Source organism: Panulirus ornatus, chromosome 56, assembly GCF_036320965.1.
Source record: "Panulirus ornatus isolate Po-2019 chromosome 56, ASM3632096v1, whole genome shotgun sequence".
In the NCBI taxonomy this organism is placed as follows: domain Eukaryota; kingdom Metazoa; phylum Arthropoda; class Malacostraca; order Decapoda; family Palinuridae; genus Panulirus; species Panulirus ornatus.
Window position 1 is genome coordinate 6,267,859 of NC_092279.1, and position 22,185 is coordinate 6,290,043.

General features: G+C 43.9%; 1 protein-coding gene across 1 annotated transcript in view; it reads left to right on the plus strand.

Moving 5' to 3' along the window:
- The first annotated feature begins 304 nt into the window (after nt 1-304).
- The window catches only part of LOC139765856 (glutamate receptor 1-like), a 1,264,866-nt gene continuing 1,242,985 nt past the window's right edge, over nt 305-22,185 (plus strand). The window contains 1 exon segment of the mRNA XM_071693701.1: nt 305-2,428. Within this exon segment, the coding sequence (XP_071549802.1) occupies nt 2,314-2,428 (115 nt within the window). The 5' untranslated portion in view covers nt 305-2,313.

The following is a 22,185-nucleotide window of genomic DNA, read 5'->3' on the forward strand; positions in this document are numbered from 1 at the left end:
CCTTACGGGCAAGAAATGTACTTTTTCAAATGTACTGCATGCGTTAGACACCTCCCACACCACGTTATTTCCCTCCGATTACAATCCTGTTATCTAAAACGAAATGGCTATTTAAAAACCATCTCGAGTCACTCACACACACAGAGACAGACTTGGCGTTTAGATAAACGTAGATATTAAACGCTGGATCGTATCGTACGGTTGGCAGCTGTGTGCGTGGCGGTGGAGGGAGGGTGGGGGAAACATGGCCGGGAACTTGTTATCTCAGTGAGCCGGCATAGCTCGAGAGTTGCCAGTACTTCCTCGGCCCTCGTTCTGGTAGCGTGTCGCCGCTCCGTGCAGGGAAACCCCACGTGGGCAGTGTTGCTCCTGCTGTTCTTGATCCTGCAGGAGTCATCCACGATCCTAAGGCACCAGGCCCTTGAGGCGGTGTTCGTTGGCCCTTAACGCGGCGGTGGAAGGCGTGCGTGCTCTCTCTGTGGCCAATACGCGGCAGGATCTGTTCTACCTCAGACATGATGATGTTCAAGAAAATATTGTGGTTAATTTTAATGGATGACGCTACGAAAATGAGAGTTACACACTGAAATTATTTCCTCTGGACAAAATTATATCCATTGATTTATAGAAAAAAAAAAAATGTATATGAAATTAATGACCATATCCATGGCTAAGGTTTTGAGTTCGTAAACTATTTTTTATTTTTCCGTGGAGTCGTTCACTCGACGAAACTTTGACGGATCTGAAAGAGGGGAAAAAAAAGAAAAGAGATTACATTGAAATTACTTTGAGATTACATTGAAATTACATTGAGATTATATTGAGATTACATTGAAATTACAATGGCACTTTGAGAAAATCTATCTTCCAAAATTCGTGATCATGTCCGTTCTTTCTCTATTATGATAAATCGCTCTTGTGTTCTGATGCAGTGTTGTGTTATTGTTATTGTATCGTAGGCCAAATTAAAGCGATTTACGCTCCATACACAAATTGGACATTGTACAATATATAGATATTGTATCTCCCGTTTGCCACCTGAAGGAAGTGTCCAAAATACATAGAAATGTTCTATTCCAAATTGGCATAATATCTTTCTTTTCCACCAAACCATTATCACTCCAGTCAGTGTGAACCAGTTTCCTAAAAAAAATAAGCAACCAGTTTTCCCTAAGGTGAAATATCAGATCATAGATGCGCAATTACTGAAATATCTCGAGCGGTATTGGGCAAAATTCTAAATTTAGGGAAAATTAAAGGTGCATGTGCCAAGGTGGACACGCTGGTAAAAGGCAAGTGGAAGTGAGAGACATGCGAGAAGTTTCGGGTCGTGGTTTCTGGCCACACGTCTACTCCCCACCAAAAGATTCACGTGTTTGCAACTGCAGAATTGTGCTGATGTAACATGTGAAGAGGAGAGACACACACATACTTTATAGTAATACTTCCTCTAGCTGCATATATATATATGTATACATATATATGTTTCTCTCTCAGAACACATTTCGTGACATTATTGGCCCTATAAAGACTTAGAGAAAAATATATATATATGATATGATGATCCACATAATGGTATATATGTTGATATAATGATCCACTTAAAGACTTGGTCAATACTATAATGATCTTTGTAAAGACTTAGTAGTTGTATATATAATGATTCAGAAACAGACTTAGTAGATGATATGATGATACACTTAAAGACTTAGTAGATATTATACTGATCCATGTAGATACTATAATGATCCACATAAAGACTTAGTAGATAAAATAATGATCATAAAGACTTAGTAGATAATATAAATGATCCTGGTAAAGACCACGAAGTAGACACTATATATATATATGATCCTAGCAAAGATCAAGAAGTAGATAAAATATAAAAGTAGATAATGTAATGATGACGCAAGTAGAAACCTAGAAATAGATTACTTCAAGATCCTCATTGAAAAAAAAAAAAAAGCCAAGACAGTAAACTTAATGTGCTGATTCTTGCGTCTAAAGTGAGAAGAGATTGAGAGAAGATCCTGCCTTGGTTGATAACATCAGACAGACAGAGAGAGACATCATCATATTCAGCAGCAACCCCCTCACACACACACACACATCCCCCAGGGAAAGCTTTGCGGAGGCGGGTTTTGACTTCTTCACCCTCCTCCTCATCCTCGTCCTCCTTCTCCTCCTCCTCCTCCTTCACCACCACCACTACCACCTCCTCCTCCTCCTCCCTCGCTCCTACCTCCCCATCTCATCGTCCAGCGCCCGTTGTCGTTTCTTGAAGGCGATCGAGAGGAGAGGGGCGAAGCCAACATGCCCTTCGTGACTTGGGCATCGATGTCTCGGTTGTGGCTGGTTGTAGGAGCCATGTTGATGGGGTGGCGGTCTGCCTTCCCGACACAGACCAGAGGAGAGATGATCCCCCTGGGTAAGTGAAGCTCCTCCTCCTCCTCCACACACACTCTTGTGTCATGATTAACTCCCCATTTATCACCCATGGGTGTAAGTGCTGTAGACTCTTTGGGAGACACTCACTCGACCCCCCTGCCTCACTCACAGCCCCCAGTGCATGGGGGTGAGGTTGGGTTGCCTTCTGAGGAGAGTGAATCCATATATATGTGTCTGATTTTTTTTTCTTTTATCATTTCCATTGAAATTGATTTTTAATGAAGTGGTGCTGAATTTTTTTATTATTGTCATTGAAATTGATTTTGATGACGTGGTGCTGAATTAGTTTTGAACTCCTGTGTCGTTCGTGATAGTATTAACATCATGTTTCATTCGTGTTAGTATTGATTAAATGTGTCACTCATGTTAACATTAACATCCTTACGTATTACTCATATTAACATTAACACCGTCATATATGACTCATGTTGGTATCAAAATTCCTTGTGTCACTCTTGTTAGTATAAACATCACTCGTTTTAACATTAACATCACATGTCACCCGTGTTAACATTAACATCACGTGTTCACTCATGATAACATCGACATTTACGTATCACTCGTGTCATTGTTAACATTACATGTCACTCGTTTTAGTATTAACAATTAACATGTGTGTCACTCATGTTACTATTGACACCATGTGTCATGTTAGTATATATATCGTGTTACTTGTGTTATTATTAATATCGCTTGTCACTCATGTTAGTTTTAACATCGTGGCACTCGTGTTAGTATTAACACCGCTTATCAAGCATCGATATTAACATCGCTTGTCACTAGTATTGGTATTAACCTCGCGCATCCCTTAAGTTAGTTTTGGCAAAACATGTCCCCTGTGTTAATATTAACATCTCATGTCACTCGTGTTAGCATCAGCATCTTTGTATCACTTTACGTTAGCATTAACATCGCTTGTCACACTATTCAACATTAAAACCTTTGTATCACTGACGGTAACATTAACATCCCTTGTCACACAATTTAACATTAAAACCTTTGTATCACTGACGGTAACATTAACATCACTTGTCGCACAATTTAACATCAAAACCATTGTATCACTGACGGTAACATCGCTTGTCACACTACTTAACATTAACACCTTCTGTGTCACTTGTGTAATTATTAACATTGACAAGTTACACTTAACATCGTTACAACCAGGTTAATCTCTTCCTGATGTTAACAACCGCAACAAATCCTTTAGAGGTGAGCGAAGCGGTTAAATAGCAGGTCTGGGATTCAAGTGCCTTCCCTTATTTTGCCGGATGGAGCATAAAGTTGGAAACTTTGCTCCTTCGACATAGCGGGAACGTTTACATGTCTGTATCCTGCGTCAGCGAGGTAGCGCCAGGGTGGATGTGTTGGAAATGAAATGTCCGAGGGCAGTATGTGGTGCGAGGTGGTTTGATCGAGTAAATGATAAGGCTGTGAGAAAGAGGTGTGGTAGAAATAAGTGTATGGTTGAGAGGGCTGAAGAGGATAAGTTGAAAAGGTTTGGATATATTGAGAGAAGAGTGAGGAAAGGGTGATAAACAGGCTATATGCGTCAGTAGTGGAGGGTACAAAGAGAAGCAGAAGACCAAATTGGAGATGCAAGGATTGAGTGAAAAGACCTTGAGTGATCGAGGTCTGAATATGCAAGAGGGTGAAAGGCGTGCACGGGATAGAGTGAATTGGAATTATATGGAATACAGGGGTCGACGTGCTGTCAGTGGACTAAATCACGGAATGTAAAGCGTCATGGCTAAGCCTTGGAAAGATCCGTGTGGGCCTGGATGTGGACAGGGAGCTGTGGTTTCGGTGCATTACACATGACAGCTAGAAAACGCATGTAAGGAAGTGCTACTTTCCTTCGTCTGCTCCTGGCGTTAAGTCGCTAACGCCGAAAGCAGCAACAATCATATATATATATATATATATATATATATATATATATATATATATATATATATATATATATATATATATATATATATTACCTGTTAATGTTCCGCTCGAGAGACGAATCTTTAGCATGAATGGAACCACCCAAGCAATAGCGGCGAGGCAGCTTCTTGCTTGATACGTTTTTATGAAGATGTTGACAGATTGACTCCTGGAGATGGACTATGAGAATGTGAGAGAGACGCGAGGTTTAATAAAGATGTATCGCGAACAAGTCCTCTCACTGCAATTGCTTTCGTCTCTCTCTCTCTCTCTCTCTCTCTCTCTCTCTCTCTCTCTCTCTCTCTCTCTCTCTCTCTCTCTCTCTGTCATGTGTGTCTGTTCACGCCCGTGAATGAAGACATTGATACAGACAATCGACAAATTTCATGGAGTCATGATAACATTAGAATCTTTACCACGAACGAACAGTCTTTTGTATTGGTAAAAAAAAAGAAAAAGAAAAAGAAAGGTTGGCTTCTAAAGGTTTGAAAAGTCGGCAGCCCTTTTAAAAAAGACGCTTGCCATTAGGGTGAAAACCACTCCACCATTTTCAAACGCATTTTTACTTTTTAGAAAAGTCAGTGTTATTCTTGGAGAGTCGCATTTTCTGTGGAAGTCAACCTTATTTCCATTTTCTGTTAAAGTCGACCATCGTTTCCTCCTTTATGCGATACTCTTAATTCTTAAACGTAAGACAACATTAATTCTTTTTGAATGGATGTTTTCTATTCGTAAACTAGACATTTTCCTGTAAAGAAAACGGTGACCACCTATATAGAAAAAAGGTTACGCTCCCTTCATGAAAAGTTTAATCAAACGCCAAAAAAGGATTTCCTACACACACACACACACACACACACACAAATGTATATATATATATATATATATATATATATATATATATATATATATATATATATATATATATGTATATATATTTAGATTTGTATTTTCTATAGATTGTTAGGTTGAGTGCGGTCGGGGAAAAAAAGAACGAAATATTTAGAAGTTTTTGAATACCACATAACAGAAAACGCCAAAAAAAGAGAAAAGGATTGGAGGGAAACGTACATATCCCCGAAAATCAGTAAAGTCGAATAGAAGGTAAAAAAAAAATTTCGGATTGAAAGCCGACGAAAAAAAAAAGTACGGTATTTCTGTATTATTTTTTTTATACATTTATTTAGTTATAAAGAAGGAGCGTGGAGAAGGGGAGAGATGACAGCAAAAGCAAGGAAGGGATTATAGGAGCTGTTGACGCGGATTAAGTCGTGTAAAGATGGCGAAAAATACAGTCCTATATTTTGGATTTGTCACAAAATGTAACCGGTGATATATATATATATATATATATATATATATATATATATATATATATATATATATATATATATATATATATATATATATTGGAAAGGATGACAATTTTGCGCTTGATCAAGTATATTCCTATGAGTCCACAGGGAAAATGAAAAAAGATAAGTTCCCAAGTGCACTTTCATGCAATAATCACATCATCAGGGGAGATTCAAGAAAGAAATATAACAGTCAGTTGATATACGACGAAGAAACGTAGCTAGGACGCTATTTGGTAAACAAGTGAGAACCCGAATGGAAACCCCACGTTATGGAAATAGCTAAGTCTACCTCGAAGAAACTAGGAGGTCTGATGAGGTGTCGGAATTTCTTTAATTTTAAGCAGTTGCTCTGCTTAGACAAATGAATGGTCCATCCTTGTAGTGAGTACTGCTTTCACTTCATGGGTGTCTCTGGCTCTTCACCCATACTTGACCGAGTTGAAAGCTGTCCGTCATATAAACTCTGCTAGGCTAACGTCAAAACTTGGCTCACTTTCGCTCTTCTGTAGGTATTACTTTGATTTCTGCTCCCGAGAGCTGGCTGCTTGTCTGCCCCCACCACTAGCTAGACCATGCCAGCTACTTTCATGCAGCACATGATACCCTCCAACAGCCAGGATTAGAACCCAGGACCTGGTGCAGAGTATTATGTGTTCTATGAAAGTGCGTGTTCATATTCACTATATTCGTGTTCATATACTCGCGTTAAGAACAGAGGACTGAGCCTTTGAGGGAATATCCTCACTTGGCCCTCTTCTCTGTTCCTTCTTTTGGAAAATTATAAATGAGAGGTGAGGATTTCCAGCTCCCTCGCTCCCTCCCCTTTTAGTCGCCTTCTACGACACGCAGGGAATACATGGGAAGTATTCTTTCTCCCCTATCCCCAGGGATGATATATATATATATATATATATATATATATATATATATATATATATATATATATATATATATATATATATATATATATGTATATACAGTAGCATTCGCTGTGCCGAGAGGTGACCTAGAATTTTGCATTTGCGCTGCGCTTGATCTCATCGCACAGGACCGGCTTTCCTCATCTGTGCACATAACTCTACGTAGACCAACTCTTCAAAACATCATAATTCGTCTGATTTTCTGAACGTGTCTGTAGCGGTGAGAAATGAAATCGTTGTCAAGAAATTCGTGTATGTCATGGATGATATTTTATTTGAATTTCGCCCTTGTGTTTAGGATGGACATGCTCCTATTTCATGATGATGGTAGGCAGTTTGTTGGCGTCTATTCTCTGGGCTTTGTATATGGGGATGTCATTAGCCTATCCTCTGGTACAGATTTCTCTCTATCCCTGCTATGAAGGACGTCTCTGTCCCTGCTATGAAGGACGTCTCTATCCCTGCTATGAAGGACGTCTCTATCCCTGCTAGGAAGGACGTCTCTATCCCTGCTATGAAGGACGTCTCTATCCCTGCTATGAAGGACGTCTCTATCCCTGCTATGAAGGACGTCTCTATCCTATTCTCGGGTGTTCGGTGCAAAGTCATGTGTTCATCTATATGGCATGGATAGATCTCCCTTATTCCTCAACACCTAATGCTTACAGATACGTAAACTGCTTTTCAAACTCCACATTAGTGATGACTCATTAAGCCTCTTAACATCTAATGTATCAGAAATACTCAATATTCTCCTCGGTCTTTGCTATCGAAATACCATCTATCAATTATGAAACCCGGAAGTTTCTGGCACTCAAGATCACTCCAATCACTGCCCACACAGCATTCATCCCAAGTCCATCAGGTATATTACAAAATCCGGATAAATCCTGTCCGGTCGGTGGATTATCGTATCCGGATGGAGACGAGATAGCTCCTCAGCGTTACCCGTAATACCAAACTGACGCTATCCGTAAAATAAAACATAAATACCGAAATCATGTTATCTTTAAAAGAGCTAAATTTTCTCTTAACTTTCCTTCCATGTTGTATGATAGTGGCACCATTTGCAAGGCATGTCTATCCACCGTCTCATGAGTTTCCTCCAGATTTATATATATATATATATATATATATATATATATATATATATATATATATATGTATATATATATATATATATATATATATATATATATATATATATATATATATATATATATATATATATATATATATATATATAAATGCTACTTACAATACCCTCCCTTTGTCTAAATATTTCGCGCTCAGGTTCTTCAAGGCAAACACCCGGTCCACATAGCCATTGCCAATACTAATGCCTCATTGGGCATCCCCATTTTGATTATCTGTGAATACCACTACCTTCCCTCAATCCCTTCTTTCTCATACAAATTACGTAAGGTTTTCGCTACCTTTTATCCTTTCACAGAACCCGTCGCTATGACACTCTCGCTTCGCAGACTTCCACGTCCCAGATACTCCACATGTGCCAACTCATCATCGAATACATTAAACTGTCCATAATGTTTACTTCACCTCCTCATAACCTCTTCTTTGCCATGTTCTCCCTTCACTGATGTTTCCATTTTCTCTGCTTCCCTCACACTGTTAACCTCCTTTTAAAACCTAACCATATTTCCGATGAAGTTTGTTGACACTCTCTAGACCCCATACTTATTTCCTATTTTTTTTCCAGACTCATGCTTCTTCCCCTTTGACCACCTATCTCTTGTACGTCTCCAATTCATTCGCATTCCTTCCCTGCAGGTATTGTCCAAACACCTCTCTTACTTCTCCCACTGGCAACTTGATTTCATTATACCTCTCAATCTCCAACATCCCACCTTACGCATACCACACAGATCACTAACGCGTTTAAGCACTGCTTTCCTAAATACCTTCGTTCCTCGCTCACTCCCTTACCCTAATTTCGGTTACTCTCATCTCACGCCATTCTTCACTCAATTTCTCCAGGTATCTCCTCACCAAAGCCTCTTTTTCACGCTCACTCTTCTCTCACCACCGTCTTCACGCTCACTCACTCTCGCCACCCTCCTCACGCTCATGTCATATCCTCTTTTCCAAAGCTCTCTACAAGTTCTCACTCGTACTTTGACCGAGAAGTTATAAGACTGTAAACGCTAACACCTCTTCTTCACAGATGGGCGAGAGAGAGAGAGAGAGAGAGAGAGAGAGAGAGAGAGAGAGAGAGAGAGAGAGAGAGAGAGAGAGAGAGAGAGAGTGTGGTTCTCAGGTACAAAAACCAACCATAAATTTCTTAACGAGCTAGGTTCCGGCCCATGGAAGCCACAAAGAGCCCAAGAACATGTAATTAGTTATTGCACCGCCTCACTGTTGTAATTCGGAAAAAATATAGCAATGCAATTTACCCGTCAAGCATGCACGTTATACCCTTTGAGCTGAGGAAGCCGAGGAGCACCTGGGCATAATCTTTTGTTTTAAGGGTGTCCGTCACTTTGGATTTATTCGGTAAACAAATCAGTCCGTAACGGGGATGGCGCCGTGCTACAGGAGGACTTATTATTCTTAGGAAAATAATAAAAGCACCTCCTTCTTCTCTCCTGGCTCTTCTTCGTCTCGGGGTTGCTGAAGGTGTTTCCCTTTCTCGAATGGAGACAATCTTTGTGGTCAATGCTCTGTCGATCTATCTCTGTCTATCTGTCATCTTTCTGTCTATCACGATCTATAAATCTCTATAGGTATTATGTATACTAACCCAAAACTCCTTTTATGGGGCTTCAATGTCTTAAAGGCTGCGATCGAAAGTGCGCCACGGTCAGAAGCAGTGGAGTGACAGACTCTTTTTTTTGGAGTGAGAAGTTCCTTGAAAAGACTCGAGTTCTTTTGGTTCGCTGACGATGATCAATGCTTGTCGAAGGTAACTTTTCTATTTCGATGTAACCACATGCAGGCGGATGTGAGGTGAGCATGGGATGGAACAAAGTGGAGTGATGCGGTATATAGGGGGCGTCGTGCTTTCAGTAGCCTGAGCCCGGTCGTATGACGTGGTTAGGAGAATCCATAGAAAGGCTTGCTGGGCTTGGCTGTGGATAGGGTGCTCTACAGCTTTTTCGTCTGATCCTGGCGCTATCTCGCTAATATGGGAAAAAGCGAACATCATTTCGGCAACCATCGTAGAAATAGTTTTCCTATTTTGTTCTCGGAAACCCTTAACGCCACTAGTTTCTCAAGAGACGGAAGACTGACATTATCAAATCCTCTTTTTTTTTCCTCTTTCTCCTCCGAGTTATATATATAAGACATCTACCAACCGGGATTTACGTACATCACAGTGGAATTCAATGCCAGCCGAAGAACACAACAAAAGTAATCGAGCATATTAGACACACTGAGCTTCTTCACATCACAGAAGCTCTCCTTACTCTTTACAAACGACGTACAATGAATCTTCAAAAGATTGGACTAGATCTTACTCTACATCTCTTCAACAACCAATCACAGATGAGATCTTCAATGGACTGATGGAGTTTTCCCACCAATCGCGTTTCCCCCGCACATGGCCCACACTCATATCACAAACTGATATTGACCAAACATGACGCTACTTTTCCATCCACTTCTTTCGCATAAAACTTGCTCATTTTTCAGTCTTCTTGAAGATGCTTTCATCATGGAAGAGAGAAAAGTGGACATCTCCCACGGAGATCTATATAGGCTCCTTACAGATATTTGCAAGGAAGTAAGGACTTCAGGGAAACCCAGAAACTACTAATGAAAGTTTCTATCAGACTGTTTGACGATATACATATTTACACGTACACATACTTGTACGGGTTCTCCGCTTCGTGCCTGAGCGAAATAACGCCAGGAACAGACGAAGAAAAGGCCTTATTCACTAACATCCATTCTGTATCTGTCATGTGTAATGCACCGAAACCACAGCTCCCCAATCCACAACCATACGCCACAGACTTTTCCACGGTTTCTTAAGGCTGTTTCTTATGCCCTAGTTTAATGTATTGAGAACACATCGCTCCTTGTACACCATATCCTTCAAGTTCACTCCATACCAAGCATGCCTGCCTAACACTTGTTAGTCTATTGAAATGGTAAAAAAAAAAAAGAAATAGTTCCAAGGAGGTGTAATGTCACAGGAGTGGAAGAGAGCGAATGACGTGCCTATTTTTATAGAGCAGGTAGGGAAAATGTACTATGTTCCATTTCTAGATAGCAGACAGACTCGATCACTTTAATTGAACAGGAAAAGAAACAGAGACGTCGCTCAACTGTTTTTTTTTTCTTATGGGATTAGTACACACCATTGTCGCCAGAGTGGCATTGCGAGTAATTCTGTATAGTTTCTCTTCTTTTCTGTTTTCTCTCCGGGAATAGTAAGACGTTCTGACGGTCATAAGCGAGACTATTAAAGGTTGAAAGGATTTGATAAAAGACAACACACATGAAGGATCTCGGTCTCCTCTGTCGTTCCCGTGGGTGACTCTGACCACAGCACCATTTCTACCACAGTATCATTAGATGATTAAACCACAGAGATAAAAGAAAAAGGAAGGAGAGAAAAAATGTGGTAAATAAGAATGCTTTGTGTTGCCTGTGTGAGAGCACCGCCTACCGGCAATGCTGGATACTAATCCTTCTTTCGGAAAAGCAGTTTGATGTCTTTCTGTTTCTTTTTTTCTCTTCTGTGATGGAAGGGAATAAAAGACGCATGTCAGGGGAACGTTTACCAAGTGGGTTTGGGGAAGGTGAAGTGCGTGGCAGGGTATGGCGTAGGGGGCCTCTGCTGTTTTTTTAATGTTCGTTCGTTACTTGCTATGAGTGTGTTCGTATTTGTATATGCTTGCAAATGATGCTTAAGGCACGCGAGAGGTGATTAGGAAGGATAGTCCTGTAATACACACACACACACACACACACACACACACACACACACACACACACACACACACACACACACGGTTTAACTCCAATGGGTATTTTCTGTTCACCAGTTTATCAAACACTTCCGCTCTCCACAGTGTGGTTTCCAAAGGCACAGAAAGATTGTAATTAAATTTGCCATGTTGTTGTTCTGGAGCGTTTCGGCTTGTGTAGAAGCCTCCTTCAGGGAAACTGAGTAAGATACAGAGAGAAAAGTCTACGTCTCGCTACAAGACCGTGTTATCTCTCAGGACGCCGCTCCGCGTTCTTTATCCTCGGCCAGCCGTGTTCCACACTCCTCTGACGTGTTCCCCTCCTCTGCCGTGTTCCACACTCCTCTGCCGTGTTTCCCTCCTCTGCCGTGTTTCCCTCCTCTGCCGTGTTCCACACTCCTCTGCCGTGTTTCCCTCCTCTGCCGTGTTCCCCTCCTCTGCCGTGTTCCACACTCCTCTGACGTGTTCCCCTCCTCTGCCGTGTTTCCCTCCTCTGCTTTCTGGGACCGCCAATTTTTGCCGCTGGGTCACGGCCCCCTGCGTATAAAACCCGGGTCACAGGTCACGGAAAGCAGGGGAATAGGGCAGAGGAATGTGGAACACGGCAGGCCGAGGGTAATGAACACGGAGCAGTTTCTCTGAAGGGTACTTCTATGCAAAGCCGAAGAGTTAGAGGAATTAGAACTCCGAAACTCTCCCATGTTTTTGCTCGTCATCCTAATTCACACATCCGTCATAATGTATAATTCATATATAAACACACACACACACACGCACACAAACACACACACACGCACACACACACACACACACACACACACACACATATATATATATATATATATATATATATATATATATATATATATATATATATATATATATATATATATATATATAACCGCATGATACCCTCCAACACCCAGGGTTCGAAACCAGGACCTTTTGACTGGTTAGCGTACCCAAATGCCACGCAAAAGGTCCTGGGTTCGAATCCTGGCTGTTGGAGGGTATCATATGTTCCATTAAAAGTGCGTGTTCACGTGTAATGAATATATACATGCAGTTACACATGTACCCACACAAGCATTTCTTTCCTGGAGTCTAATGAATGATATTGCAGATGACTTTACAAATCTAGTATACAAGGGGGAGGTGTTGTGCCAGCCTGATCGTGAGCTCTATGGTTTCCTCTCATTATACTAGACAAACAAAGTGTAATGAAAAGATAACATAGGGACAAGTTACCTTTGGACGCAACACACCCAAAATGTCGATAGCGTTATGCAGTATCTGCTCTGGCTCCTCCACTAAGGGAGGGGCAGTCCCACTAAGGGGAAAGCAGGGGACAGGAAGCCATGAGAGGGAAAGGTGGGAAGCGAAGGGTAGAGAGAGTGAGTGAGGGGAGGCTGTGTTAGAGGCAGACGGGGAGGAACAAGAGCAGGGAAGAGTGCCATGGATCTGGGGAACCCTCTAAGGTCCAAGCGAGGTTTGGTCTGGCCTCCCGCCTCAACACCGTCTGAAAACGGTGGTGCAGTCCCCCTCACCAGCTGCCCAGAGAGAGAGAGAGAGAGAGAGAGAGAGAGAGAGAGAGAGAGAGAGAGAGAGAGAGAGAGAGAGAGAGAGGACGGGGAGGAATTCTAGTCTAATTCGAGAGGACGCGTCGTCAGTGTCTCGACCATACATTGTCAGCTGTGCATCGTGATGGCTTGGAAGGCAGACAACTATTTTGTGTTTAACCTTAAAGTGATAATGTTATGAAGTGCGATGGTACGTAGCGAGGGAGACCCACACACAACCTCCCCTCAGCGTCGTGCCGTAGGAAGGATGTTACTAGATAAAGACTTGATATCATATCTCGCAACCATGATAGGCGTATTTTAGCTCACAGTGGCTTGCTTTTAAAATCAAACGTAATATCTTTTTTCCGTTTAACAGAGATAAAGATTAATTTCGATAGATGCCGAGGAGGGAATTGTCGCCAGTATACTATGAGACTTTCTTTAACAATTGACTGAAACCTTTTAAAGGAATTATTGACTGCTTTTAAAGGAATGAATACCTTTTGTGAATAATTCTAAAGTACCAGGAGGGAGTCTTGTACTCATGGAGCGCCTCATCTTTTGAAGTCTTTCTCTCTCTCTCTGTTATGATACAGCTTATCAAACTATTGTATTACTATCAGCATGTACTCTTCCACCCCCTATCATGCGTATGACTACGAACTTAAATTTGACCAAGTTCTGTATCGTGAAATCATCGTATTTAGAACTTTAATTCGAAGAAAGGACTGTTAAAATATCCCTCATGAAGCTTTTATTCTCTGCGCGATGGTTATATATCCAGGTTATAGAAGATTTTTTTTTATATAAATCTGGATCATAAAAGGTTAAAAAGCTGATAGAAAACGGAACTGAGAACATAAAAAGTAATAAACCCCCCCCGAAAGAGACTCGTGTCTTTCGTTTTCCTTTAGGGAAAAGTCTGCTGCTCCAGTTTTTTTTTTTTTACCTCCAAGTTCCCTGTAGCCTGAGGAGGTAGAGGAGGAATGTCACATCTTAGGAACGCGCACAGCCAGGTCCTTCGCGTCCCACGGGAGGCGTGTAAACCCAGGTGCTCTGGGAAGACCCACGCACACATGGGCCTTCACACACACACACACACACACACACACACACACACACACACACACACACACCACACACGCACACACACTCAAATTTAGAGCCGGGGAAGGAATGTGGGAAAGAGGAGATACGAAAGTCTTTTGAAAAATATATTTCAAGTCTCGAAAGAACATGTTTAGATTTATGTAGAAGTCTTTGAAAGCCTTTTGCGTCCAAGAGGTGATGATAAAAGCAAAAGACAAGTGGAGAATCGTGTTGGATATTTCGTCTAAGACGCAGGTTGGTGAGGAACGAACGAGACATTACACTTACGTCGAGTCTTGACACAGAGGGCATGAATACAGGCGATGCGGGTGTGGAAGTCTCCACATACGTCGCTGCCCTTGTAGCCTACACTCCACCAGGAGGAGGGCGAGCGACCATTGCCTATTACATAAGTTTGCATGTCCCGGTCGCAGAAGTACTCTTTCCTTCTGCAGTGTCTGAGCGTCGCAGTGAAGTACAGAAGACGTATGAGTGGGGAGGGCATGTTACCCGCATCGCTGCAGGAGGCGTACATCCTGGGTAGGGATGGTTTCTGGCCAATCCAGAGTGCAATAGGCGTCCATCCCTGGTGAGGATTACCCACCTAAGCATAGTGGATAGGACGTACGATCTCTATCCCATTCAACACGACTGTGCGATCCGTCTGTACGACGCGTCGGTTCGACCCTTTGGGTATGTGTGATGGCAGGACCTCGTTTGACCTTACTTTCAACCATCGGAAAAGATAGTCACGCCTTGATATGTAACGGAGGGTCGTACCGTCTGTCGTATTCACGGGTCGTAATGTTATGTTCAAGGCTCGTACTGTCGTATTCACGGGGTCGTAATGTTATGTTCAAGGCTCGTACCGTCGTATTCAGGGGTCGTAATGTTATGTTCAAGGCTCGTACCGTCGTATTCAGGGGTCGTAATGTTCAAGGCTCGTACCGTCGTATTCACGGGTCGTAATGTTATGTTCAAGGCTCGTACCGTCGTATTCACGGGTCGTACTGTTATGTTCAAGCTCGTACCGTCGTATTCACGGGTCGTAATGTTATGTTCAAGGCTCCGTACCGTCGTATTCACGGGTCGTAATGTTATGTTCAAGCTCGTACCGTCGTATTCAGGGGTCGTAATGTTATGTTCAAGGCTCCGTACCGTCGTATTCACGGGTCGTAATGTTATGTTCAAGGCTCCGTACCGTCGTATTCAGGGGTCGTAATGTTATGTTCAAGCTCGTACCGTCGTATTCAGGGGTCGTAATGTTATGTTCAAGGCTCGTACCGTCGTATTCAGGGGTCGTAATGTTATGTTCAAGGCTCCGTACCGTCGTATTCAGGGGTCGTAATGTTATGTTCAAGGCTCGTACCGTCGTATTCAGGGGTCGTAATGTTATGTTCAAGGCTCGTACCGTCGTATTCAGGGGTCGTAATGTTATGTTCAAGGCTCGTACCGTCGTATTCAGGGGTCGTAATGTTATGTTCAAGCTCGTACCGTCGTATTCAGGGGTCGTAATGTTATGTTCAAGCTCGTACCGTCGTATTCAGGGGTCGTAATGTTATGTTCAAGCTCGTACCGTCGTATTCAGGGGTCGTAATGTTATGTTCAAGGCTCGTACCGTCGTATTCAGGGGTCGTAATGTTATGTTCAAGCTCGTACCGTCGTATTCAGGGGTCGTAATGTTATGTTCAAGCTCGTACCGTCGTATTCAGGGGTCGTAATGTTATGTTCAAGGCTCGTACCGTCGTATTCAGGGGTCGTAATGTTATGTTCAAGCTCGTACCGTCGTATTCAGGGGTCGTAATGTTATGTTCAAGGCTCGTACCGTCGTATTCAGGGGTCGTAATGTTATGTTCAAGCTCGTACCGTCGTATTCAGGGGTCGTAATGTTATGTTCAAGCTCGTACCGTCGTATTCAGGGGTCGTAATGTTATGTTCAAGGCTCGTACCGTCGTATTCAGGGGTCGTAATGTTATGTTCAAGGCTCGTACCGTCGTATTCAGGGGTCGTAATGTTATGTTCAAGCTCGTACCGTCGTATTCAGGGGTCGTAATGTTATGTTCAAGCTCGTACCGTCGTATTCAGGGGTCGTAATGTTATGTTCAAGCTCGTACCGTCGTATTCAGGGGTCGTAATGTTATGTTCAAGGCTCGTACCGTCGTATTCACGGGTCGTAATGTTATGTTCAAGGCTCGTACCGTCGTATTCAGGGGTCGTAATGTTATGTTCAAGGCTCCGTACCGTCGTATTCACGGGTCGTAATGTTATGTTCAAGGCTCGTACCGTCGTATTCACGGGTCGTAATGTTATGTTCAAGGCTCGTACCGTCGTATTCAGGGGTCGTAATGTTATGTTCAAGCTCGTACCGTCGTATTCAGGGGTCGTAATGTTATGTTCAAGGCTCCGTACCGTCGTATTCAGGGGTCGTAATGTTATGTTCAAGCTCGTACCGTCGTATTCAGGGGTCGTAATGTTATGTTCAAGCTCGTACCGTCGTATTCACGGGTCGTAATGTTATGTTCAAGCTCGTACCGTCGTATTCACGGGTCGTAATGTTATGTTCAAGGCTCGTACCGTCGTATTCACGGGTCGTAATGTTATGTTCAAGGCTCCGTACCGTCGTATTCACGGGTCGTAATGTTATGTTCAAGCTCGTACCGTCGTATTCAGGGGTCGTAATGTTATGTTCAAGCTCGTACCGTCGTATTCAGGGGTCGTAATGTTATGTTCAAGGCTCGTACCGTCGTATTCAGGGGTCGTAATGTTATGTTCAAGGCTCGTACCGTCGTATTCAGGGGTCGTAATGTTATGTTCAAGGCTCGTACCGTCGTATTCAGGGGTCGTAATGTTATGTTCAAGGCTCGTACCGTCGTATTCAGGGGTCGTAATGTTCAAGGCTCGTACCGTCGTATTCAGGGGTCGTAATGTTCAAGGCTCGTACCGTCGTATTCAGGGGTCGTAATGTTCAAGGCTCGTACCGTCGTATTCACGGGTCGTAATGTTATGTTCAAGGCTCGTACCGTCGTATTCAGGGGTCGTAATGTTCAAGGCTCGTACCGTCGTATTCACGGGTCGTAATGTTATGTTCAAGGCTCGTACCGTCGTATTCACGGGTCGTAATGTTATGTTCAAGGCTCGTACCGTCGTATTCAGGGGTCGTAATGTTCAAGGCTCGTACCGTCGTATTCAGGGGTCGTAATGTTCAAGGCTCGTACCGTCGTATTCAGGGGTCGTAATGTTCAAGGCTCGTACCGTCGTATTCACGGGTCGTAATGTTATGTTCAAGGCTCGTACCGTCGTATTCACGGGTCGTAATGTTATGTTCAAGGCTCGTACCGTCGTATTCACGGGTCGTAATGTTATGTTCAAGGCTCGTACCGTCGTATTCAGGGGTCGTACTATTATCTTCAAGGCTCGTACCGTCGTATTCACGGGTCGTAATGTTATGTTCAAGGCTCGTACCGTCGTATTCAGGGGTCGTAATGTTCAAGGCTCGTACCGTCGTATTCAGGGGTCGTAATGTTCAAGGCTCGTACCGTCGTATTCACGGGTCGTAATGTTATGTTCAAGGCTCGTACCGTCGTATTCACGGGTCGTAATGTTATGTTCAAGGCTCGTACCGTCGTATTCACGGGTCGTAATGTTATGTTCAAGGCTCGTACCGTCGTATTCACGGGTCGTAATGTTATGTTCAAGGCTCGTACCGTCGTATTCACGGGTCGTAATGTTCAAGGCTCGTACCGTCGTATTCACGGGTCGTAATGTTATGTTCAAGGCTCGTACCGTCGTATTCACGGGTCGTAATGTTATGTTCAAGGCTCGTACCGTCGTATTCACGGGTCGTAATGTTATGTTCAAGGCTCGTACCGTCGTATTCACGGGTCGTAATGTTATGTTCAAGGCTCGTACCGTCGTATTCACGGGTCGTAATGTTATGTTCAAGGCTCGTACCGTCGTATTCACGGGTCGTAATGTTATGTTCAAGGCTCGTACCGTCGTATTCACGGGTCGTAATGTTATGTTCAAGGCTCGTACCGTCGTATTCACGGGTCGTAATGTTATGTTCAAGGCTCGTACCGTCGTATTCAGGGGTCGTAATGTTCAAGGCTCGTACCGTCGTATTCAGGGGTCGTAATGTTCAAGGCTCGTACCGTCGTATTCAGGGGTCGTAATGTTCAAGGCTCGTACCGTCGTATTCACGGGTCGTAATGTTATGTTCAAGGCTCGTACCGTCGTATTCACGGGTCGTAATGTTATGTTCAAGGCTCGTACCGTCGTATTCACGGGTCGTAATGTTATGTTCAAGGCTCGTACCGTCGTATTCAGGGGTCGTAATGTTCAAGGCTCGTACCGTCGTATTCACGGGTCGTAATGTTATGTTCAAGGCTCGTACCGTCGTATTCACGGGTCGTAATGTTATGTTCAAGGCTCGTACCGTCGTATTCACGGGTCGTAATGTTATGTTCAAGGCTCGTACCGTCGTATTCACGGGTCGTAATGTTATGTTCAAGGCTCGTACCGTCGTATTCAGGGGTCGTAATGTTCAAGGCTCGTACCGTCGTATTCAGGGGTCGTAATGTTCAAGGCTCGTACCGTCGTATTCACGGGTCGTAATGTTATGTTCAAGGCTCGTACCGTCGTATTCAGGGGTCGTAATGTTCAAGGCTCGTACCGTCGTATTCAGGGGTCGTAATGTTCAAGGCTCGTACCGTCGTATTCAGGGGTCGTAATGTTCAAGGCTCGTACCGTCGTATTCAGGGGTCGTAATGTTCAAGGCTCGTACCGTCGTATTCACGGGTCGTAATGTTATGTTCAAGGCTCGTACCGTCGTATTCACGGGTCGTAATGTTATGTTCAAGGCTCGTACCGTCGTATTCAGGGGTCGTAATGTTCAAGGCTCGTACCGTCGTATTCAGGGGTCGTAATGTTCAAGGCTCGTACCGTCGTATTCAGGGGTCGTAATGTTCAAGGCTCGTACCGTCGTATTCAGGGGTCGTAATGTTCAAGGCTCGTACCGTCGTATTCAGGGGTCGTAATGTTCAAGGCTCGTACCGTCGTATTCACGGGTCGTAATGTTATGTTCAAGGCTCGTACCGTCGTATTCAGGGGTCGTAATGTTCAAGGCTCGTACCGTCGTATTCAGGGGTCGTAATGTTCAAGGCTCGTACCGTCGTATTCAGGGGTCGTAATGTTCAAGGCTCGTACCGTCGTATTCACGGGTCGTAATGTTATGTTCAAGGCTCGTACCGTCGTATTCAGGGGTCGTAATGTTCAAGGCTCGTACCGTCGTATTCAGGGGTCGTAATGTTCAAGGCTCGTACCGTCGTATTCACGGGTCGTAATGTTATGTTCAAGGCTCGTACCGTCGTATTCACGGGTCGTAATGTTATGTTCAAGGCTCGTACCGTCGTATTCACGGGTCGTAATGTTATGTTCAAGGCTCGTACCGTCGTATTCAGGGGTCGTAATGTTCAAGGCTCGTACCGTCGTATTCAGGGGTCGTAATGTTATGTTCAAGGCTCGTACCGTCGTATTCACGGGTCGTAATGTTATGTTCAAGGCTCGTACCGTCGTATTCAGGGGTCGTAATGTTCAAGGCTCGTACCGTCGTATTCACGGGTCGTAATGTTATGTTCAAGGCTCGTACCGTCGTATTCAGGGGTCGTAATGTTATGTTCAAGGCTCGTACCGTCGTATTCACGGGTCGTAATGTTATGTTCAAGGCTCGTACCGTCGTATTCAGGGGTCGTAATGTTCAAGGCTCGTACCGTCGTATTCACGGGTCGTAATGTTATGTTCAAGGCTCGTACCGTCGTATTCACGGGTCGTAATGTTATGTTCAAGGCTCGTACCGTCGTATTCACGGGTCGTAATGTTATGTTCAAGGCTCGTACCGTCGTATTCAGGGGTCGTAATGTTCAAGGCTCGTACCGTCGTATTCAGGGGTCGTAATGTTCAAGGCTCGTACCGTCGTATTCAGGGGTCGTAATGTTCAAGGCTCGTACCGTCGTATTCACGGGTCGTAATGTTATGTTCAAGGCTCGTACCGTCGTATTCAGGGGTCGTAATGTTATGTTCAAGGCTCGTACCGTCGTATTCAGGGGTCGTAATGTTCAAGGCTCGTACCGTCGTATTCAGGGGTCGTAATGTTCAAGGCTCGTACCGTCGTATTCAGGGGTCGTAATGTTATGTTCAAGGCTCGTACCGTCGTATTCAGGGGTCGTAATGTTCAAGGCTCGTACCGTCGTATTCAGGGGTCGTAATGTTCAAGGCTCGTACCGTCGTATTCACGGGTCGTAATGTTATGTTCAAGGCTCGTACCGTCGTATTCAGGGGTCGTAATGTTATGTTCAAGGCTCGTACCGTCGTATTCACGGGTCGTAATGTTATGTTCAAGGCTCGTACCGTCGTATTCAGGGGTCGTAATGTTATCTTCAAGGCTCGTACCGTCGTATTCACGGGTCGTAATGTTATGTTCAAGGCTCGTACCGTCGTATTCAGGGGTCGTAATGTTATGTTCAAGGCTCGTACCGTCGTATTCAGGGGTCGTAATGTTATGTTCAAGGCTCGTACCGTCGTATTCACGGGTCGTAATGTTATGTTCAAGGCTCGTACCGTCGTATTCACGGGTCGTAATGTTATGTTCAAGGCTCGTACCGTCGTATTCACGGGTCGTAATGTTATGTTCAAGGCTCGTACCGTCGTATTCAGGGGTCGTAATGTTCAAGGCTCGTACCGTCGTATTCAGGGGTCGTAATGTTCAAGGCTCGTACCGTCGTATTCAGGGGTCGTAATGTTCAAGGCTCGTACCGTCGTATTCAGGGGTCGTAATGTTCAAGGCTCGTACCGTCGTATTCAGGGGTCGTAATGTTCAAGGCTCGTACCGTCGTATTCAGGGGTCGTAATGTTCAAGGCTCGTACCGTCGTATTCAGGGGTCGTAATGTTCAAGGCTCGTACCGTCGTATTCAGGGGTCGTAATGTTCAAGGCTCGTACCGTCGTATTCACGGGTCGTAATGTTATGTTCAAGGCTCGTACCGTCGTATTCACGGGTCGTAATGTTATGTTCAAGGCTCGTACCGTCGTATTCAGGGGTCGTAATGTTCAAGGCTCGTACCGTCGTATTCAGGGGTCGTAATGTTCAAGGCTCGTACCGTCGTATTCACGGGTCGTAATGTTATGTTCAAGGCTCGTACCGTCGTATTCACGGGTCGTAATGTTATGTTCAAGGCTCGTACCGTCGTATTCACGGGTCGTAATGTTATGTTCAAGGCTCGTACCGTCGTATTCACGGGTCGTAATGTTATGTTCAAGGCTCGTACCGTCGTATTCACGGGTCGTAATGTTATGTTCAAGGCTCGTACCGTCGTATTCACGGGTCGTAATGTTATGTTCAAGGCTCGTACCGTCGTATTCACGGGTCGTAATGTTATGTTCAAGGCTCGTACCGTCGTATTCACGGGTCGTAATGTTATGTTCAAGGCTCGTACCGTCGTATTCACGGGTCGTAATGTTATGTTCAAGGCTCGTACCGTCGTATTCACGGGTCGTAATGTTATGTTCAAGGCTCGTACCGTCGTATTCAGGGGTCGTAATGTTCAAGGCTCGTACCGTCGTATTCACGGGTCGTAATGTTATGTTCAAGGCTCGTACCGTCGTATTCAGGGGTCGTAATGTTCAAGGCTCGTACCGTCGTATTCAGGGGTCGTAATGTTCAAGGCTCGTACCGTCGTATTCAGGGGTCGTAATGTTCAAGGCTCGTACCGTCGTATTCACGGGTCGTAATGTTATGTTCAAGGCTCGTACCGTCGTATTCACGGGTCGTAATGTTATGTTCAAGGCTCGTACCGTCGTATTCACGGGTCGTAATGTTATGTTCAAGGCTCGTACCGTCGTATTCACGGGTCGTAATGTTATGTTCAAGGCTCGTACCGTCGTAT